This window comes from Macaca fascicularis, chromosome 6 (assembly GCF_037993035.2).
Source record: "Macaca fascicularis isolate 582-1 chromosome 6, T2T-MFA8v1.1".
Classification (NCBI taxonomy): Eukaryota; Metazoa; Chordata; class Mammalia; order Primates; family Cercopithecidae; genus Macaca; species Macaca fascicularis.
Window position 1 is genome coordinate 101,462,440 of NC_088380.1, and position 17,282 is coordinate 101,479,721.

Here is a 17,282-nt window from a genome sequence, read left to right on the forward strand (position 1 = left end):
ACACACACTAAGAAAAAGGCCAAAATAAAAATAGGACACCAAGTTTGGTCAGCCGGGTCCCACAAGCCAGTAGGTAAGAAAGCCCAGGAGGGCCCACCAGAGGAGCTGGGGGTGGGTTCCTGCCTGCAGGGGGCCTGGGACACCCCATTCCCACAGACGAGGACCCAAGCTTTGGGGAGAAAGCTGTCAGAGTCACCAGTGAGCTCTTCAGAGCTGGAGCCACAGAGCAGGGGAGGAGCACTGGCCACGTCCCTGTGTAGGCTCAGAAGCTGGGGTGGGGGCACACCCCCAGGGGCCGATACAAACAGTGGACCGCGAGTCCTCCTCCTGTCCAGAGGATGCTCAGCTCCCAAGAGACCACCAAAGTCTGGAACCCAGGGACACACCACCTGACCCTCATGCCCAGGCCTCCTGGACCACGCAATGTCCAGTACAGGCAGGCAGTCTGGGCTTGGGGCCAGGACAGGGGTGGATGGTCCTGCTAGGCAGGCCTCCTTCTCCCTATCAGCTGTGCTGGTTGCACTGTAGTTTTGTTCTGGCAACATATTGCTGCCCACTTTGGCCACACCAGTCCCCGGCTCCCTGGCTAGTGCTGTCCAACCCACCTACACAGGCCCCACACACCCAGTGCCCACCAGACTCCCGTCAGCCAGGAGGACCCATGCTCACCCCCTGAAGTATCCGTGGAAACCTGCATCCGACAGGGACCCACAGCTCAGGGCCAACCTCCATGGGGCCTCTTGGTTGTGGTGGTAGAGGTGGGGGGGAGTTGACCTCCAGCCCTCCCATCCTGGACACTGTGTTCTGTGGGGATCATTCAGTCCTGGGAGCTTCCTAGGGACCCCAGAAGGAAGAGAACAGGGTGGTCATGGCGGCCTCAGCCCCAGGCTCTGGGCCCGAGTGCAAGAGTCTTTCGGTTCTGGTTTGATCTGGGCAGTAACAACAGGTCAAGTCATTCACACAAGGATTGGCTTCAATATAATGCATCAAGGGACTGTGGAGGACACAGATCAGCCTCCAGGCCAGTTACACGTGGTGACTTCACCAGTGCAGGCTAGGGAGTGGAAAAGCTGACCCCTGACCTCCCCACCTACCCTGCTCACCAGAGGCCAGTAGTGGCCAGGGATCCCTGACTTCAGGCAGAGGCAGACAGCACAGTTGCTGCCTCCTTTGAGCCCATCCCAGGGCCCACAGTGCCTGGAGAAACCTGGCAGGGGCTGAGTTAGGAGAATCTGGCAGGGAGATGCCAAGTGAAGAATGTGAGGGACTGGGTATGAGGGGCACTAGGGCACAGGGTCTGCTTCCCCTGGGGAGGTGGCAGTGAGACATATAGTAGCCAAGCCTCCGTAGGCACCACCCTGCTGCCAGGCACGTGTGGTGCCCATACCCACACCGATGGCTGCAAGAAGGTTCTTCGTCAACAAAACGGGAGGACGCACCCACACCCACATAGGCATTGGTGCCCACACACATCAGAGAAGAAAATTGCTGCTGTGCCCAAGGTGTGGGGAAAGGGGCAATGTCCTCTTCCTCCCCATGGTGGGACCAAAATTACCTGCTCCTGCCAGCACCCCCTCCCCCAACTCCACAAGCTGCTGACCTCCACCCCAGTGCCATGCCATGTGCCAGGAACAGCTCAGCGGTACATCCCAAAGGGTGCTATCCTGGAGCGGCTGTGCTGGGCAAGGGACACGTTTCCTAGTCACAGAGGTTTTCTTTCTTTACTGCTCACCGGCCCTGTGCCTCTGTTACCCCCACTGTGGCACAGTGTGAAAATTCCATCTTGAAGGCTAGGAACCCAGGAAGATCACCACACCTGCTGAAATGGTGGGTGAAACTCCCTGCCTTGGACCTCTTGCTCCAGGACTGATGTCCATTGGGACTTGGCCAGGCCAGCATCCTGGGGAGGGCTGCATTCCTTGCCTGGGGAACCTTACTCCCAGTTAGGAATCACTGAGGTTGAGGTCCCTAATGGATTGGGGCAGCCACGGGGTAGAATGGAGGTAGCCCCATCTTACGGGGCTGTGTAGACCCAAGAAAACAAGCATTGAGTTCAGACTCTCGTCTGAAGCTGGCCACCTGAAAGTATTTGGGCTTTGGGGTGTGATGATGGCCTGGGGTCAGGGAACTGGTTATGACACGCAGGACATTCTCTGCAGCTCCCTAAGGTACAGGGTATGTTGCTAAGTATATGCTTTTAAAAACCCTAGGAGGAGGGGGCACCCAGAAGGGGCCCTGAAGTCAAGGGCATGGTCCAGCCTTTCCACCTCCCCGGCTGAAGACATGCTGGAGGACAGTTCTCCAGAGTTTCATAACAAAGAAGAGAAAAAAGAAATCAAAAAGACCTGGAGGATAGGCAAGCTAATGAGGGCTGACTGGGATTACCCTGCCCAATCCTCAAAACAAACCTTCCCTATCTGTCCTCTGGGCCAGGTGAGGAAACAGGTCACAATAGGACATTCAGACCCTGGGCAGGCAGCTGGCAGCCTGGAGCCCAGGAGGTGCAAACACATTTTTACTAAGACACATCCTGCACAGCCCTAAATCCATTAAAACTTGAGGCAATACAGCACATGCTCTGTGAGCACAGGGTTGGGGCTGGGGTTACAGATTAACAGCATCTCAAGGCAGAAGAATTTTTCCTAGTACAGAGATCAAAATGGACTTTCTTATGTCTTCGTCTTTCTCCACAGACACAATAACAGTCTGATCTCTCTTTCTTTCCCCCACACAGAGTGTCACCACTGTATGTCAGCCACTGGGGGACAGGCTTCAGCTTACACCCACCTTCCAAATTCCACCCTCTCACCTTGGTAGAAGCTGGCCAGGAATTGGGGCCAATGGATGGGTGGGGTCTGCACACGACACCGTGTTCAGGTCCCCATGACGGCCTCACACATGGGTGGTGGCCCTGCAGTTCCGGGTGCCACACACACCCCAGCCCCTGCTCAGGCCCTGATCTTTGAGAAGGGGGAGCAGCAGAACCTGGGCACTGACCCCACAGTGCCACTCACACCCACAGACAATTCTCCAGACAGGCATCAGGTCTCGGTCATGGCCACCTCCCCCTGCAGGGCCTCAGCTCTTTCCCGGGACTCACATGGTCCTTCCTCACATGCAGCTCTGGTAGGATGCATTGATCTGTACCCAGGGGCTCTGAGGTGACAATGGCCACGCTCATGCAGACTGCAAGGGCACAGGCTGGGTGCCCATTGTGGGGACCCTGACTGCAGCACTCCCAGACTATCATCGGGCATGCTGGCCCCCAGGCTTAGCTAGGGCACCAGCGGTAGGAGTGCACTGCTATGGACTCTGCAGGAGGAGGATAACTATCACCGCATCTTTATGTTCTCCTGCTGGTGTCACTCTGGGCTTCTCATCTCCTGGTTGTACGATTCAGGGCAGACTCTCTGAACACCTTGTGGGAAACAGCACAGTCCAGCAGAGAAGAGGCGAAAAGCCCAGCTGCGAAGATGAAAAAATGGCAGGTGTGACATGGACCCCCATTCAGATTCTGTATTTAGATAAGGTCTTCCGGAACACCTGCTCTCATTGGATAATACTTCAAATATACATATACATATACATATATATATATGTATATATAAAATTTATTTTTTTTTTTTGAGACGAAGTCTCACTCTGTAGCCCGCACTGGAGTACAGCGGCATGATCTCGGCTCACTGCAACCTCCACCTGCCGGGTCCTGGTTCAAGAAATTCTCCTGCCTCAGCCTCCCGAATAGCTGAGATTACAGGCATGCACCACCATGCTGGGCTAATTTTTTGTACTTTTAGTAGAGACGGAGTTTCACAATGTTGGCAAGGTTGGTCCTGAACCTCTGGCCTCGGATGATTCACCCACCTTGCCCTCCTAAAGTGCTAAGATTACAGGCATGAGCCACCGTACCCGGCCCATTGTGGCAGCTTAATCACAGAGGAAAAGAAGGCCTGGACCCAGCAGGAAGATGATGAAAAGGGATAAGAGCCGCTCTCTCACCTATGGTGTCAGCCAGGCACTTCCAACTTTCAACATAAGGGACACTAAATAGCTTTCCCAACAAAAACTGAGATGTTGGGTAAAACCTACAAAAATGCATCTTTGTAAGTGCATTACTGAGCTCGCATTGAAGGATGGAATCCACAGCAGTCAATAAAGAATTGGCGGGAACAAAAGTGGAATTTTTTTTTCAGTTTAGACAGTTGCACAGAGGATGTGGCATCAGAAACAAAACTGTATGTCTCTCCAAAATGAGGCCAGAAATCTGACATCTTAGACTTAAAATAAAAGCCCACCTCAGAGCAGGAGCAGCAAGGAGAGCAGCTGTCCCTGCATTGGTGCTGGGTGGAGGGAAAACCACTGACCCTGGGAACCGATGAGAAACAGTCCTCCAGGAGTTTGTGCTGGAAGACCTTGAGAGCATGGGTGAAATCGACGTGGCACCACGCGGCTGCTCACTTCACCTCTACCCCATGTGAGTGAACATCTTTGCTGAAACAATGCAACCCTGTCCTCAAAATATCTCCCCACATAAAATTCCAAGGAAGATAAGTCCACGTGCAAAAAGTTACAAAACTTAAGTAAACAAAGTACTGCGGATACATCCAATAATTCAAGAAACACATTCAGTAGAGCCACAAAAATCCAAAAGGTGGAAAAGATCAACTGCTGGCAAAGTATGCACTGCTGTTGCTCCTGTTAAGAGACTGTATTTCACAAAAAGCTAGACACGCCCCTCTGTGGCCTCACACTTGCCTTCTCAGGCATGTCTGCCCCAGAAATGCCCTTGCAATGTCTTCAAGAGACACATACGGGGCAAGAATATTTAGGCAGTGATTGAAGAAATAGAAAACACCTGAAAGCCATCCGAACACACCTCTATCAAGGGAAAAAGCTGGCACAGTCACATTGTGGAATATGATACAGCTGTGAAAATGAACTGCAGTTAGAAGTATCAACAATGAAAAATTACAGTGAACAAAGGAAATTACTGAAAAATACGCTGCTATTCCATATACAGTTCACAAACCATAATGTATGACATTGCTTAATAATATACACAGAAATGATAAACCTTATGAAAAGCAAGACAAACATTAACACATCAGTCCTATGTCTGGGTGAAGAAGGGAGACCCAGGTGATCAAAGAAGGGCATATTGTAGCCTTTCAAGACACTCGATGCTAATGGATGATGACATCAGTGCAATTATTAATCTATCGGATTATACATTCAATTTTGTTTGTTTGTTTGTTTTTGAGGCAGAGTTTTGCTCATGTAGCCCAGGCTAGAGTGTAATGGCATGATCTCGGCTCACTGCAACTTCTGTCTCCTGGGTTCAAACAACTCTCTCACCTCAGCCTCCCGAGTAGCTGGGATCACAGGTGCCTGCCATGATGCTCAGACAACTTTTTGTATTTTTTTAGTAGAGACGGTTTTCACCATGTTGGCCAGGCTGGTCTTGAACACCTGACCTCAAATGATCCACCTGCCTCAGCCTCCGAAAGTGCTGGGATTACAGGCATGAACCACCGTGCCCACCCAAATTTTGTAGACTCTTACGTGTCATATATTTCATAATTAAACATAAGAAATAAAATATTTACTGTAGTTTGTAAATGAAAGAGCAACAAAAAATGTTACAAACTTTTAAACATCAAACCTGTTGTATAGCTCATAGTGACCCTCGCATTAAGCTGTGGAAGTTCCAAGTTGTATTTCACTGTAATTTTCTAAAAGCTAGGTGAACAGATGAAAACCTGAATTCAGTTTTGAAACAAGATATTAAGATAATGTTACTGGTTAAAGGTGTCCAGCTTCTTGGTGCCTTGAACCAAGACTTGGACACAATGCAAAAATGGAGCAAGGAAAGAATGAAGCAGCAAAGCAGAGATTGACGGAAAATGAAAGCACACTCTACAGGGTGGGAACGCCTGAGCAGAGGGAGCCCGTTACTGAAGTTTCTGGGGTTTAAATCCCCTCTAGAGGTTTCCATTGGTTACTTGGTGTGCACCCTATGTAAATGAAGAGGAGGAAGTACAATTACAAAGTCATGTACTCAGTGTACGCCCTGTGTAAATGGAGAGGATATTTCCTGTCATAGCCCAAGAGTTTCCATTTGATTAGTTCTCCGAAGTCAGGGTGAATCGGCCTTATGTTCCTGCCTCCAGACCCCTTTCTCCTGCCTCCGTGGAATGGATGGCAGGACATGGAAAAGTGTTCTGTCCAAATGACATATCCCAGGGCACTGGCAGCTGAGGACAAGAGGGAAACAGTTGGTGCCACTGAGGAACGCTCACCCGTGTCTCCACACCGCACAGAACAAAGTGAGTGTCCTTGTCCTGAACCTTCTGAAGTGAGTATCTCGCCTCAGGGCTTTCATGAAACCCCTTTTTGGAGAAGTTCCTTCTCTCTCCTTCTGCAGCCACAAGGCAGCAGGGATAGCCCCTCTCACGCTGAAGTTCCTCTAAAAAAAACAAAGAGAATAAAATAATAGAATTAATGTAATGAATAATAGAATAATGAAAATGAAACTTTTTTACTGAAGCAGCTCTGGAATTTCATGTATTGGTGGCATTAAAAGCAGAAAATGAGCCTATAGGCCTGGTGGGGAGGCTCACGTCAGTAATCTCATCACTTTGGGAGGCCGAGGTGGGCAGATCACGGGGTCAGGAGATCGAGACCATCCTGGCTAACACAGTGAAACCCCGTCTCTACTAAAAATACAAAAAATTAGCCAGGCATAGTGAAGGGCGCCTGCAGTCCCAGGTATTCAGGAGGCTGAGGCAGGAGAATGGCGTGAACCTGGGATGCGGAGCTTGCAGTGAGCCGAGATTGTGTCACTGCACTCCAGCCTGGCAGCAGAGCAAGACTCTGTCTAAAAAAAGAAAAAAGAAAAAAAAGAAAAAAAAAAAAAAAGAAAAAAGGAAATGGGCCTATAGTGCTCAATTTCATGGCAAAAAATTAAGGAAAGAATAAAAAGACTCTACTAATAATGGTGACATGAGCTGCTCATATTGTCATTTTCTCTGGTACCTAATATTGGGGAGGAGGTGGGACCACCTGCCACCAGGCTCCAGGTGATTTTCAGGCTGTTCCCCCAAATCACTGCAGCTTCTTCCCTGCTGGTCCCTTGATCCTGCTGCTGTGCCGGGCGTCCTGTGTGGCAGGAGGCACCTCGGCAGCTTCCAGTGGGATAGGCCTGCGGCATTCTGAGGCTGAATGCCGTGATCACTAGGAAGTGAGGAGACACAAGCAGGAAGGGTTCAGGGATGGAGCGGTCGCTTCTCAGGGATCAGTCGCAGGCCGAAGCTGGGAAGAATCCCCTTTCAGGACAATGGCTCCAGGCTGAGGTCCATGCTGTTTCTGCGCATTATGATGACTGACCTGCATCCATAGGGAAGCATATCCGGGCTCCTTTTTCCTAGGTGATGTTGGGAACACCTTGAAATGGGCACTGGTGGATTTCAATTCCAGCCTTCCAGAAGCCACTCTAAATGGAAATTGAGCTAAGGGACGTAGCTGGAGTAAGTAAACAACTTTAGGTCCTGAACAACAATTTTCACATACAATATAGTGTGCAGGGAAAAATAAAGCCTCAGGACCCCAATTTACAGCCAAAAAGGAAAAAACATTAAACTGAAGCTGAATCATGCAAGAAACTGCCTTTCCTTTTGTTCCTAAGCAGATAGCTCAGATAAAGGGTTACATACCTCCACAGGAAGCTGGTCTATGTTCACCTTATCTTATGTAAAGGACTGATTTACCGCATGCGAGATGAAGACATAACTGATCATTCCCCATCTGCTCTCTTTCTCTTGCAACCTGAGGACCACCACAGATTCCCTCTTTCCCCTCCAGCCCACCCTTCCTCTCCAGCCCACCCTTCCCCTCCAGCCCACCCTTCCCTCCAGCCCACCCTTCCTCTTCAGCCCACCCTTCCCCTTTAACTACTGAAGCCCTCAAAATCATCTTGGGAGGAAGGCATAGACCACAGAGTGTTTCACGATCCTGTGTTTTTTCCTTCCAAGCACGTCCTTAACCTTGGCAGAATTAACTTTTAAATGGATTGAGATCGGTCTCAGGTACCTTTTGGTTTACAATCGCATGCCTCAGCCATCACACAGCTCTCTGGCCTTTGTCTTCTTTTACCAAAGGAGGAGGGTGAATTCCATGATCCTAAAACCCCTTCAGCTCTCCATAGGTTTCTGGGGGGACACAATTACCTAAGAGATTAGAGAGAGCATCATAAAATAGAAGTAGACGGTGTATGGCAGTTAGGGTTAAGTTTGGCTGCATAAAACAGAAGATTCAAGCTAACAGAGGCTCACACATATAAAGGTCTGTCTTTTCACATGAAATGAATCTGAAGGCAGGCAATCCTCCCCTGTGCACTGGATCTGTGATCTTATCAGAGAGCCCAGCTTCTCTTATCATTGCCTCAGGCACTTTGACTGAAGGTGGTTGTATCTTCTAGATCACCTCATGCCCCAAGATAGCAGCTTTGTTCCTGCAATCACCGCTGCATTCAAAGCAGCAGGAAAAAGAAAAAATAAAACAACCCCATACTCAGTAGTTTGGCTCCTTTTAAGGAGTCCTTTTGGACGTCCTGCTCAACAATTCTACTTATATCACATAGGCCAGAATGGACCCACATGGCCACGTGGGTGCACAAAGACAGCTGGGGAATGAAGCATTTAGTGCAGAGCCTTGGTCAGAAGCGGAGGAGGAAATGGATGTTGAAGCAACTGTTTCTCTCACATGGCGTGTTAGTTGAGCTTGGAAGGATGAGTGGGTTATTTACAGACAGGCTTGGAGAGAGACACAAGCAAGGATCGTGTGTGGAAGAAGCATGCTGGGAATTCGCAGCATAAAGAGAGTCTCCCCCTCACTGCAGATTCTTCTGGCTAAAAACTCAAGGGCTTCTGAATTATTTCCATACTTTTTCTTTCTGAATTTAGAAGATTTACAATTCAATTATATGTAATGGTAAGACATCGTCTCCTTGGGGATTGTTTAAAAACAAGTCTGTTTGGGTTTGGAAAGAGAAACCTAAGACCCGCGTGCAGGGGTGGGAGTTTCAAGGTTCCTGGAACACAATGCTGGAAGGAATTCAGGCAAAATATTCCATGGTCTTCTGACTGCTCTCTGGTGCCTGTTGTGAAGTCTAAAAGCTGTGATGCTCCCCAGGAATGGCTGTGTTCTGAAAACTTTTCCAGGAGAGTGTCTTGAGCTGGACTACATTGTTACTCACTTTTGTAACAGACCAACTCTTGTGATAAGGAACCCACTCCCCCAATAACAACATTAGTCCACTCACCAGGGCGAAACCCTCATGACCTGATCACTCCTTAAAGATCCCTCCCCTCAGCACTACTGCATGGGGGATTCAGTTTCCAACACTTGAAATTTGGGGGACAATTTCAAACCATAGTAAGAAAACAATGGCAAAAATAAATTACTTATACAGTGTTTATCACTGATAATAAGGTATGCACAAAACATCATTTATAGTCTATATTCACTATAATATGTTGTGCTCTATTTTCATGTTAATTCATGCAAAGAAATAAAAAACAAAGAGAAAGATTTTCGAGAGAGGTATTAAGAAAGAGCACCATAACTTTTAGTGAAACTGAGAAACTGGTGGAAGTAATTGTTTTAAAAATCTTTTTTATTTGCTGGTTGTTTGGAAGTCAGTGGTGACATTTCAAGGAGGAGTTGTCATTGGGAAGGCAGATTTCAGGAGGCTTCAGTAAGAGTGCATGAGGAAGATGGGGAAGGAAGGAGGACAGGTGACTTAGAAAGATTCTTGGTGGCAACTGGAAGTGCAGAAATAGAATGGTGACTTCAGGGAGAAGCAATTCAAGGAATGTTGTGTTTTGCTTCTCTCTTTCTGTCCCTCTCCCCATCTCTCTTTCCATCTCTCTCTGCCTCTGACTTTGTCTGTCTCTGTTTCTCCCTCTCTGTGTCTCTCTCCTGGTTGCTCTGTCTCTCTCTGTCTCTTTTTAAGACTCTGTGTGTGTCTCTGTCTCTCTCTTCCCCTCATCTCTTTCTCCATCTTTCTATGTCTCTCTGTGTCTCTGCTTCTCTGACTTTTTCTGTCTCTCTCTCTGTCTCTCTCACTCTCCCTCTTCCTTTCTTTCTTTCTTTCCTTCTTTCTTTCTTTCTTTCTTTCTTTCTTTCTTTCTTTCTTTCTTTCTTTCTTTCTTTCTTTCTTTCTTTCTTTCTTTCTTTTTCTTTTTTTCTTTGTGTGTGTGTGTGTGTGTGTGTGTGTGTGTGTGTGTGTCCCACTTTCTTGGCATCTCACTCTCACTCTCCATCTCGCAGCTCTCTTTGGTTTCACTATGCAAGCTGACTCTCCCCACCTGATGATCCAGTGGGATTAGCAGGAACCGGGTGGACTACCCCCCCCACCCGCATCCTGTGCCCATCCATGAACTGGGGCAGAGGAGAGGACTGATCTCGCTACTTGGCCTGGCTGGACGTGCTGACCCTCAGGATCACAGGCAGTGGAAGGAGCAGCTCCTGGAAGGTCAGAGTGAGGCCTGTGATGGATGGAAGCCACAAGTATGTTGAGCACCAAAAATGATCAGCACTTGGTCTATGGCAGCAGGAGCTCAGAAGTGAGGAATCCTAGGGCCTTAAATGAGTCGCCCATTGTGGCAAAAAATTTTTAACAAAAAAATAGCCCCTTGGGCCGGGCGTGGTGGCTCAAGCCTCTAATCCCAGCACTTTGGGAGGACGAGACGGCCAGATCACGAGGTCAAAAGATCGAGACCATGCTGCCTAACACGGTCAAACCCCGTCTCTACTAAAAAAATTCAAAAAACTAGCTGGGTGAGGTGGCGGGCGACTGTAGTCGCAGCTACTCGGGAGGCTGAGCCAGGAGAATGGCGTAAACCCGGGAGGCGGAGCTTGCAGTGAGCTGAGATCCGGCCACTGCACTCCAACCTGGGCGACAGAGCGAGACTCCATCTCAAAAGAAAAAAAAAAAAAAAAAAACCCCTAAGGAGTGTTCCAATGGCCACCTCTTAAGCAATACAATTGACCCATGAACAATGCAGATATTAGGGGCACCAACTCGCCACACAGTTGAAATTCGTACAATAACTTTTGACTACGCTAAAAAGAATTTACTAATAGCCTATTCTTGGGTGGAAGCCTCAGTGATCACGCAGAGAGTCGGTTAACGCACATTTTTTGTGTTATATGTGTTGTATAGTGTATATAGAGACTACAGGTGTGCCACCATGTCCTGCAAGTGTTTTATTTTTATTTTCTTATTTTTTGTAGAGACAGGATCTCGCTATGTGGCCAAAGCCGGTCTCAAACTCCTGGTCTCAAGCTGTCCTTGTGTCAGCCTCCTAAAGCACTGAGATTATACACATGAGCATGGCACACAGCTGATTTATTATTTTATTTTCTCAGAACTCTATGCAACCTGATTCTTAATACATAAGGAAAGAGAAGCCAGACAAAGGTGGAAGGAGTTACACACGATGTGAGTGTCATTTGGCACTTAGACAAGAGAGGCGGATGATAAAAATAAAAGATCCGCATGTCGCAATTGGCGGTGGGCTTGGATATGGACTCCAGCCCTTTTTATTTTTATTTTTTTAAGAGATAGTGTCTCACTCTCTTGCTCGAAATGGAGTGCAGTGATATAATCGTATCTCGCTGTAATCTCAAACTCCTGAGTTCAAGTGATCCTCCTGCCTCAGCCTCCCAAGTAGCTGGGACTACAGATGTGCCATCGCTCCAGGCTAATTTTTTTTTTGGAATTTTGTAGAGACGAGGTCTCCCCGTGTTGCTCAGGCTAGTCTCAAACATGTAACCTCAAGCAATCCTTCCGCCTTGGCCTCCAAAGCGCTGGGATTATAGGTGTGAGCCACTGTACCCGGCCAAGAAACCAACCCCACCTGTTTTCTATATAAAGTTTAGCATCTAGATACAAAGCAAAATAATTTTGAAAGATCAAGGAGTCTGAAGGGAAGCTGGTGGGAGGGGAATGGGCTGAAGGCAGCGTTTTCTGGTCTACGGTTTTGCTTATTCTTGGACTTTCCAAAGTCCCGAAAGAAGCAGAAGGAAAGTGAGAAGGGAGGAAGAGGCAGGAGGAAAGGGGGAGGGCTGCGCCTCTGAGGTTGCAGATTAGCCCAAGGCGGCTCAGTGGCTGGGAAGGAAGGAAGGAAACCCCCAAGGACGAAGGTGGAGTCAGAGTACTGGGTCCAGCAGAGACTGGAGGGGAGGAGGGTGCTGGGAGCCAAAGACCTTCCTGCTAGCACTGCAACCTCTTAAACTGCTTAGGTTTTTATCCAAATTTGATGCGTCCACATTTTGTAGACCTCTAAACAAAGTCACTCAGGGTAACCCAAGCAGGAAGGGGAGGATGATAGGAGAAGCTTCCCCACCTGATGATGCCCTTCTGGCTTTTATCCATTCCTGGGAATGACTCTTTCTCCAACTCGGGGGATGCCCCTATGGGAGAATACAGTGGCGTGGACCAGCAGTGGAGAATTCCAAGTCAAAAAACGATTGGCGTTTTAAAGGAAAGTAAGAAATCATCCTGCATATGTGAAATATTGGAAAAAAAGGTTGTTACTAATAATTCTCAAGAGACCACTCTGGTGAGATTAGGTTTCTTTGGGGATGTGTCGAGCAGGGTATATGTACCGAGTGGGCACATCCCACCCTTCAGACTCCTCCCTCAGCTCCTGTCTACTGTAGCAGTCAGAGGGCAGCTCCGGTCCTCATCTCCTCTGAGAGACCCACTCAGTCATTCACTCACTCATTCACTCACTCGTTAACTCATTCACTCACTTACTCATTCACTCCGTCACTCGCTCACTCACTCATTCACTCAGTCGTTTACTCATTCACTCACCCTTTTACTCACTCACTCATTCATTTACTCATTCACTCACTCATTCACTAACACATTCACTCACTCACACACTCACTCATTCACTCACCCATTCACTCACTCACTCACTTACTCATTCACTCATTCACTAAGCCATTCACTCACTCATTCACTCACCCATTCACTCACTCATTCACTCCCTTATTCACTCACTCAGCCATTCACTCATTCACTCACTCATTCACTCACTCATTCACTCACTCATTCACTCACTCATTCACTCACCCATTCACTCACTCACTCATTCATTCATTCACTCATTCACTCACTCAGCAATTCACTCACTCACTAACCTTCTCTCATTCATTCATTTACCCACTCACTAACTCATTTACTCCTTCACTTATCCACTCACTCATTCACTGACTCACTCACTCACCCATTCAGTCTATTACTCACTCATTTACTCCTTTACTCACTCACTCACTCCTTCATTCATTCATTCAGCAGCACCCATGACAGGTTCACTCTGTCCTGGGCTCTGCTGTTGCCCTGGGCCTGCAGCAGGGAATAGTCAAAGAGCTCTGAATCCACGGCATTCAGAGTTCAGCAGGGGGACCTGTCGAGAAGCTCAGCAGATAGGTGAAATGCCCCATGTGTGACACTGAGGAGGATGTTTTAAGAGAAGCAGGGAGGGAACAGGAGTGTGCATGGAGCCCAAAATTTCTGCGAGGGTGATCGGGGGAGGCCTCACCATGCAGGAGACCTTTCAGGACAGACCTGAGGAAGGTGGGCAGAATGGGTAGGGAGAGGAGGGCGTGGCCTCAAGAAAGAGCAGGCTGGGCCTGAGGTTGTTGGGTACCCGCATGGGCCTCTGGGCAGCACCAGGATCTGATGGCACCAAAGGACAGGCCAGTGGGCCATGTGTGGGGCCTGTGACTCCGAGTCAGCAGAGAATATGCCTGAATTACATCCTGATAGGTGCACCCTGACTTTGAAGCTGAGGACACCCGAGGCATGGAAGTGGGGTGGATGTGGGGGCAGAGCAGGGCATGGGGAGGGAGCCTGTGCCAGTCCAGGTCAGAGGTGGTGGCTTGGCCCCTGTGGCTCCAGATGCAATGAAGAGCCAAGAGGGACTTTCCTGAGGGACTTAGATGCCGGGGTGGAGGAGCACTGCAAGGTTTCAGCCTGAGTCCCTGGGAGGATGGAGTCACCAGGAGCTGAGGTGAGGAAGACTGAGTGGTGGGGGGTTGTGCGGGGGTGCAGAGGCCTGAGCTCAGTTCGGTCCCTGCAGATTTGAGACGCCCACTCCATGCACAGGCAGAGACGGCAGGGAAGGGGAAGAGGTTGCAGCTCAGGTAGCCCTGGAATGTGCAGCCCCACATGCTGGGGCACTGGGTCATGGCGCCCTCATGGCTGGGAGGATGCTTCCCTCCTGGGATGCCACAACTCCTTTAGGGCACATCGGCAGCTCCTGCGCTCACCACAGAGGGGAAGTGGGAAGGGCATCTGTCCCTATGCATGTTCTCTTTCACTTTGTCCTAGGCAGGTCCCAGGCAGCACCTCCCCTCCCAAGTGGCTCCCCTTGGCCCCTGCCCCTAGTGTTCACAGCCAGACCCTCGAAGAGGGCTGGACTCAGTGGCTCACTTCTAATGAATAGAACCAGGCAAAAGAGGTGGCGGTCTCTCCTGAGATTGGATTGGGAGGGGCTGCAGGTTCCGTCCACTGGAACTCTCCCTCTGGCTCTTGATAGGTGCTAGTTCTGGCAAAGCCAGTCACCCGCCCAGGGCAGAGGGCGGCCTGAAGCTGATGCCACGGAGAGACTGGGGCCTTCAGTCCAAGTTTGTAAGCAACAGAATCCTGCCAGCAACACAGAAGCGAGCATGGAAGCATCTCCTCCGCTGATGAGCCTGAGCCTTCAGAAGACACGGCAGCCCTGGGCAGACACCTGCTGCAGCCGCGGAGAGCCCCTGGGGCAGAGGGCCCAGTGAAGCCTGCACTCCTGGCCCAAGGAGTAATCATACCTGTGGTTTAACTGTGTGCTGGTGTGGGCCACAGTTTAGACTAACCTGTTAAGGGACAATAAAGAACAAACACACACCTCAGGTCCTACTGGGTGGAAGCTGTACGGTCAGCACGGCATGTAATATCTTCCTCTTGAATTAGAAGATTCATTGCTAAGGCTAACGATTAAAAAAAAATACCTCTAGTTGTAGCACCATTAAAATACATGACGTGCAAAAAAAAAAAAAAAAAAAAAAAAAAAAAAGAGCTATAGCTATTCTCTTCCATCTTAGCTACAGGCATATATTAATATATGCTAATTCCTTGACTGACTGAGCAATGGGCCAAACTCATGAGAACAGATGTGTGAGGACTGTCAGTGACCACCCTGACCCCAGCCCTTACATACAGACAAACTTTTCAACATAATCCGTAACCTTGGGGGTGTTGACACTCTAAATTTTATTGTTTTTAATTAACTATTTCTTTTCCCTAAACAATACCTGTTCATTGGAGGAAAAAATAGCATTACCTATACTAAGCAAAAGAAAGGAAATAAAATGCTCAGAAACATTTACATATGTATCCAGACTCACACACACTCACACACACACACACACACGCACAGGGTCGCACTGTGTCTAGGACTGCCTTTTCACTTATTTGTATGTCCTGAACATATTTCCATGTCAGTAGACACTTATCCTCGTAGCGGTAACAGCAATTAAATATTATTGCAGCATCTATTTTTATCATCATTTATTTAACTCGTCATGGTTGAACTGTTCGGTTGTATCTCTCGTTTTCTGTATTACAGGCAATTTGACGACAAATGACCCATCCCCTAATGTTCAATATACAAATATCTAGTGTATAAGGAGATAAGGGGTATTTGGCTAAAATACAATTCAGCGTGCCCCACCTTCTCCACATGTAATATGCTCTAAAACGGCATGAATAATTAAATTAGCCCTTCTATTCTCCAGCACAGATCCTGAGCCCAGCGGTGGGTGCGGGTGCTTAGAGCCCCGGTCTGCTCTCCTACCCGCCAAAAGGCAAAGGCCACTCAACTGCCACCTTAAGACACCCAGGATTCTCCTCTTCTTTTTTATTAATAGAATAAAGCTCAGGCTCAGTGCATGAGAGCAGCGCTCTTCGACTTTGCATTCATCAGAGTAACCTAGATGGCTTGTTTAAAAATACACATTCCCTGGCTGCGCTCGAAGAAACTGGACTTCAGTGGTTTAGTGGGGGTGTGCATAGGCCAGGTGATTCTGAGGACCACGAGGGGTTAGGGACTGCCCCGTTAATTCCGGCCAATGGAGAGATCAGACCATCCAGCATTGTCTGCAGCATATTTCTTTTTCCTCTTTTGCAATGAATATTTGATGCTCAGCGGGATGAGCCCCAGGATGAGGCACACATGAAAGAAAAATCCATGCCTCTCCATCTTTTCCCCAGGATTGCCCTTTGGTGAGACTCTCTTTTGCGACTGCTTCACTTTCCCCGGTTCACAGAACAAACCTCTTCTTAGTCTCTTTAGTTGTCTCTTATCTGTTCAACAAACACCCACTGCGCAGGACCATCCTCCAGTAAGCCGTCCAGTGGGGCCGTTTGGGAGCCCTTCTTCGTGGGGTGAGCACTGAAGGAACCGGGGCCCCATAAGCCCGTGCTTTTGTCGGGGCTGCCCCCTCTCCCATCTCAGGGTACCTGGCACCAGGCTGTTAAGCTGTGGATAGGCAACCGCACATCCCATTGGGTGTGCGTATTTCAGCACGTGGAGTTGGCCAGTGAAGCCGGCCGATGTCGGCACAGCGTACAGCAGCGCGCCTGTCCGTGGGGAGGAAGGGTCGTCCCGCCTCCCCTCCAGGCCAGTCCTGTTGCGCCTCCTCCTGCCCCACTCTGACTTTCGCGCGCCCAGGGGTCTCTGAGGGTCGCGCCCGATACCCTCCTCTACCCCAAGGCTTCTTCTCCCCAAGGGCCGGGCTGGGGGCCCAGGAGCGTCACAGCCTCCGTAGGCCCCGGAAATCGCAACTTGGTCAAAGCTAAGCCTGCCGCGATCAGCTTTTCTCACCACCTTGGGGATCCACTCTCCGTCCGTCCTTCCCGACCTCAGGCTGCAGAGAAAACTTGGGGGCGGCGGTCGAGGAAGCCGCGCCCCGAGGCTCCCAGCACAGCCCCAAGAGGAATCCTGCCGGCAACAAAAAGCTGTGCGCGCGGCCGGGCGCGAGCCTCCGCGTCCAGGTGGGGTCTCCGCGCCCCAATTCCACCCCGCCCCGCATCGGCGCTCCCCGCAAGTGAGGGGTTTCCACACGCCCCGGCGTTCCCGCACACTCAGGGTCTCCCTCGACCCCCCGGGAGATGCTCCCCGCTTTCTATCCCGCCCCGCTCTGGCGCGCCCGGTAAACGATGTGAC

The 17,282-nt window shown here is 49.4% G+C and overlaps 1 protein-coding gene and 2 long non-coding RNA genes across 4 annotated transcripts in view; 2 read left to right on the top strand and 1 right to left on the bottom strand.

Annotated features, from left to right (window-relative positions):
- Positions 1-4,987: 4,987 nt before the first annotated feature.
- Positions 4,988-8,225, bottom strand: LOC135971341 (uncharacterized). Of its 2 annotated transcripts, XR_010587510.2 has the most exons (3): positions 8,089-8,225; positions 7,036-7,508; positions 4,988-6,466 (listed from the first exon to the last, which is right to left on the bottom strand). It is a non-coding gene; the product is annotated as an uncharacterized lncRNA (long non-coding RNA). The 2 variants fall into 2 exon arrangements; XR_012413954.1 differs by lacking the exon at positions 8,089-8,225 and having other exon boundaries at positions 7,036-7,618.
- Positions 8,226-10,343: 2,118 nt separating this feature from the next.
- Positions 10,344-15,610, top strand: LOC141407029 (uncharacterized). Its single transcript, XR_012413953.1, has 2 exons — positions 10,344-10,569; positions 14,616-15,610. It is a non-coding gene; the product is annotated as an uncharacterized lncRNA (long non-coding RNA).
- Positions 15,611-16,669: 1,059 nt separating this feature from the next.
- Positions 16,670-17,282, top strand: part of LOC107130045 (uncharacterized) — a 106,300-nt gene continuing 105,687 nt past the window's right edge. Inside the window, exons 1-2 of the mRNA XM_073993190.1 lie at positions 16,670-16,880; positions 16,983-17,110. Of these exons, the coding sequence (XP_073849291.1) occupies positions 16,670-16,880; positions 16,983-17,110 (339 nt within the window). The remainder of the gene's footprint in view (positions 16,881-16,982; positions 17,111-17,282) is intronic.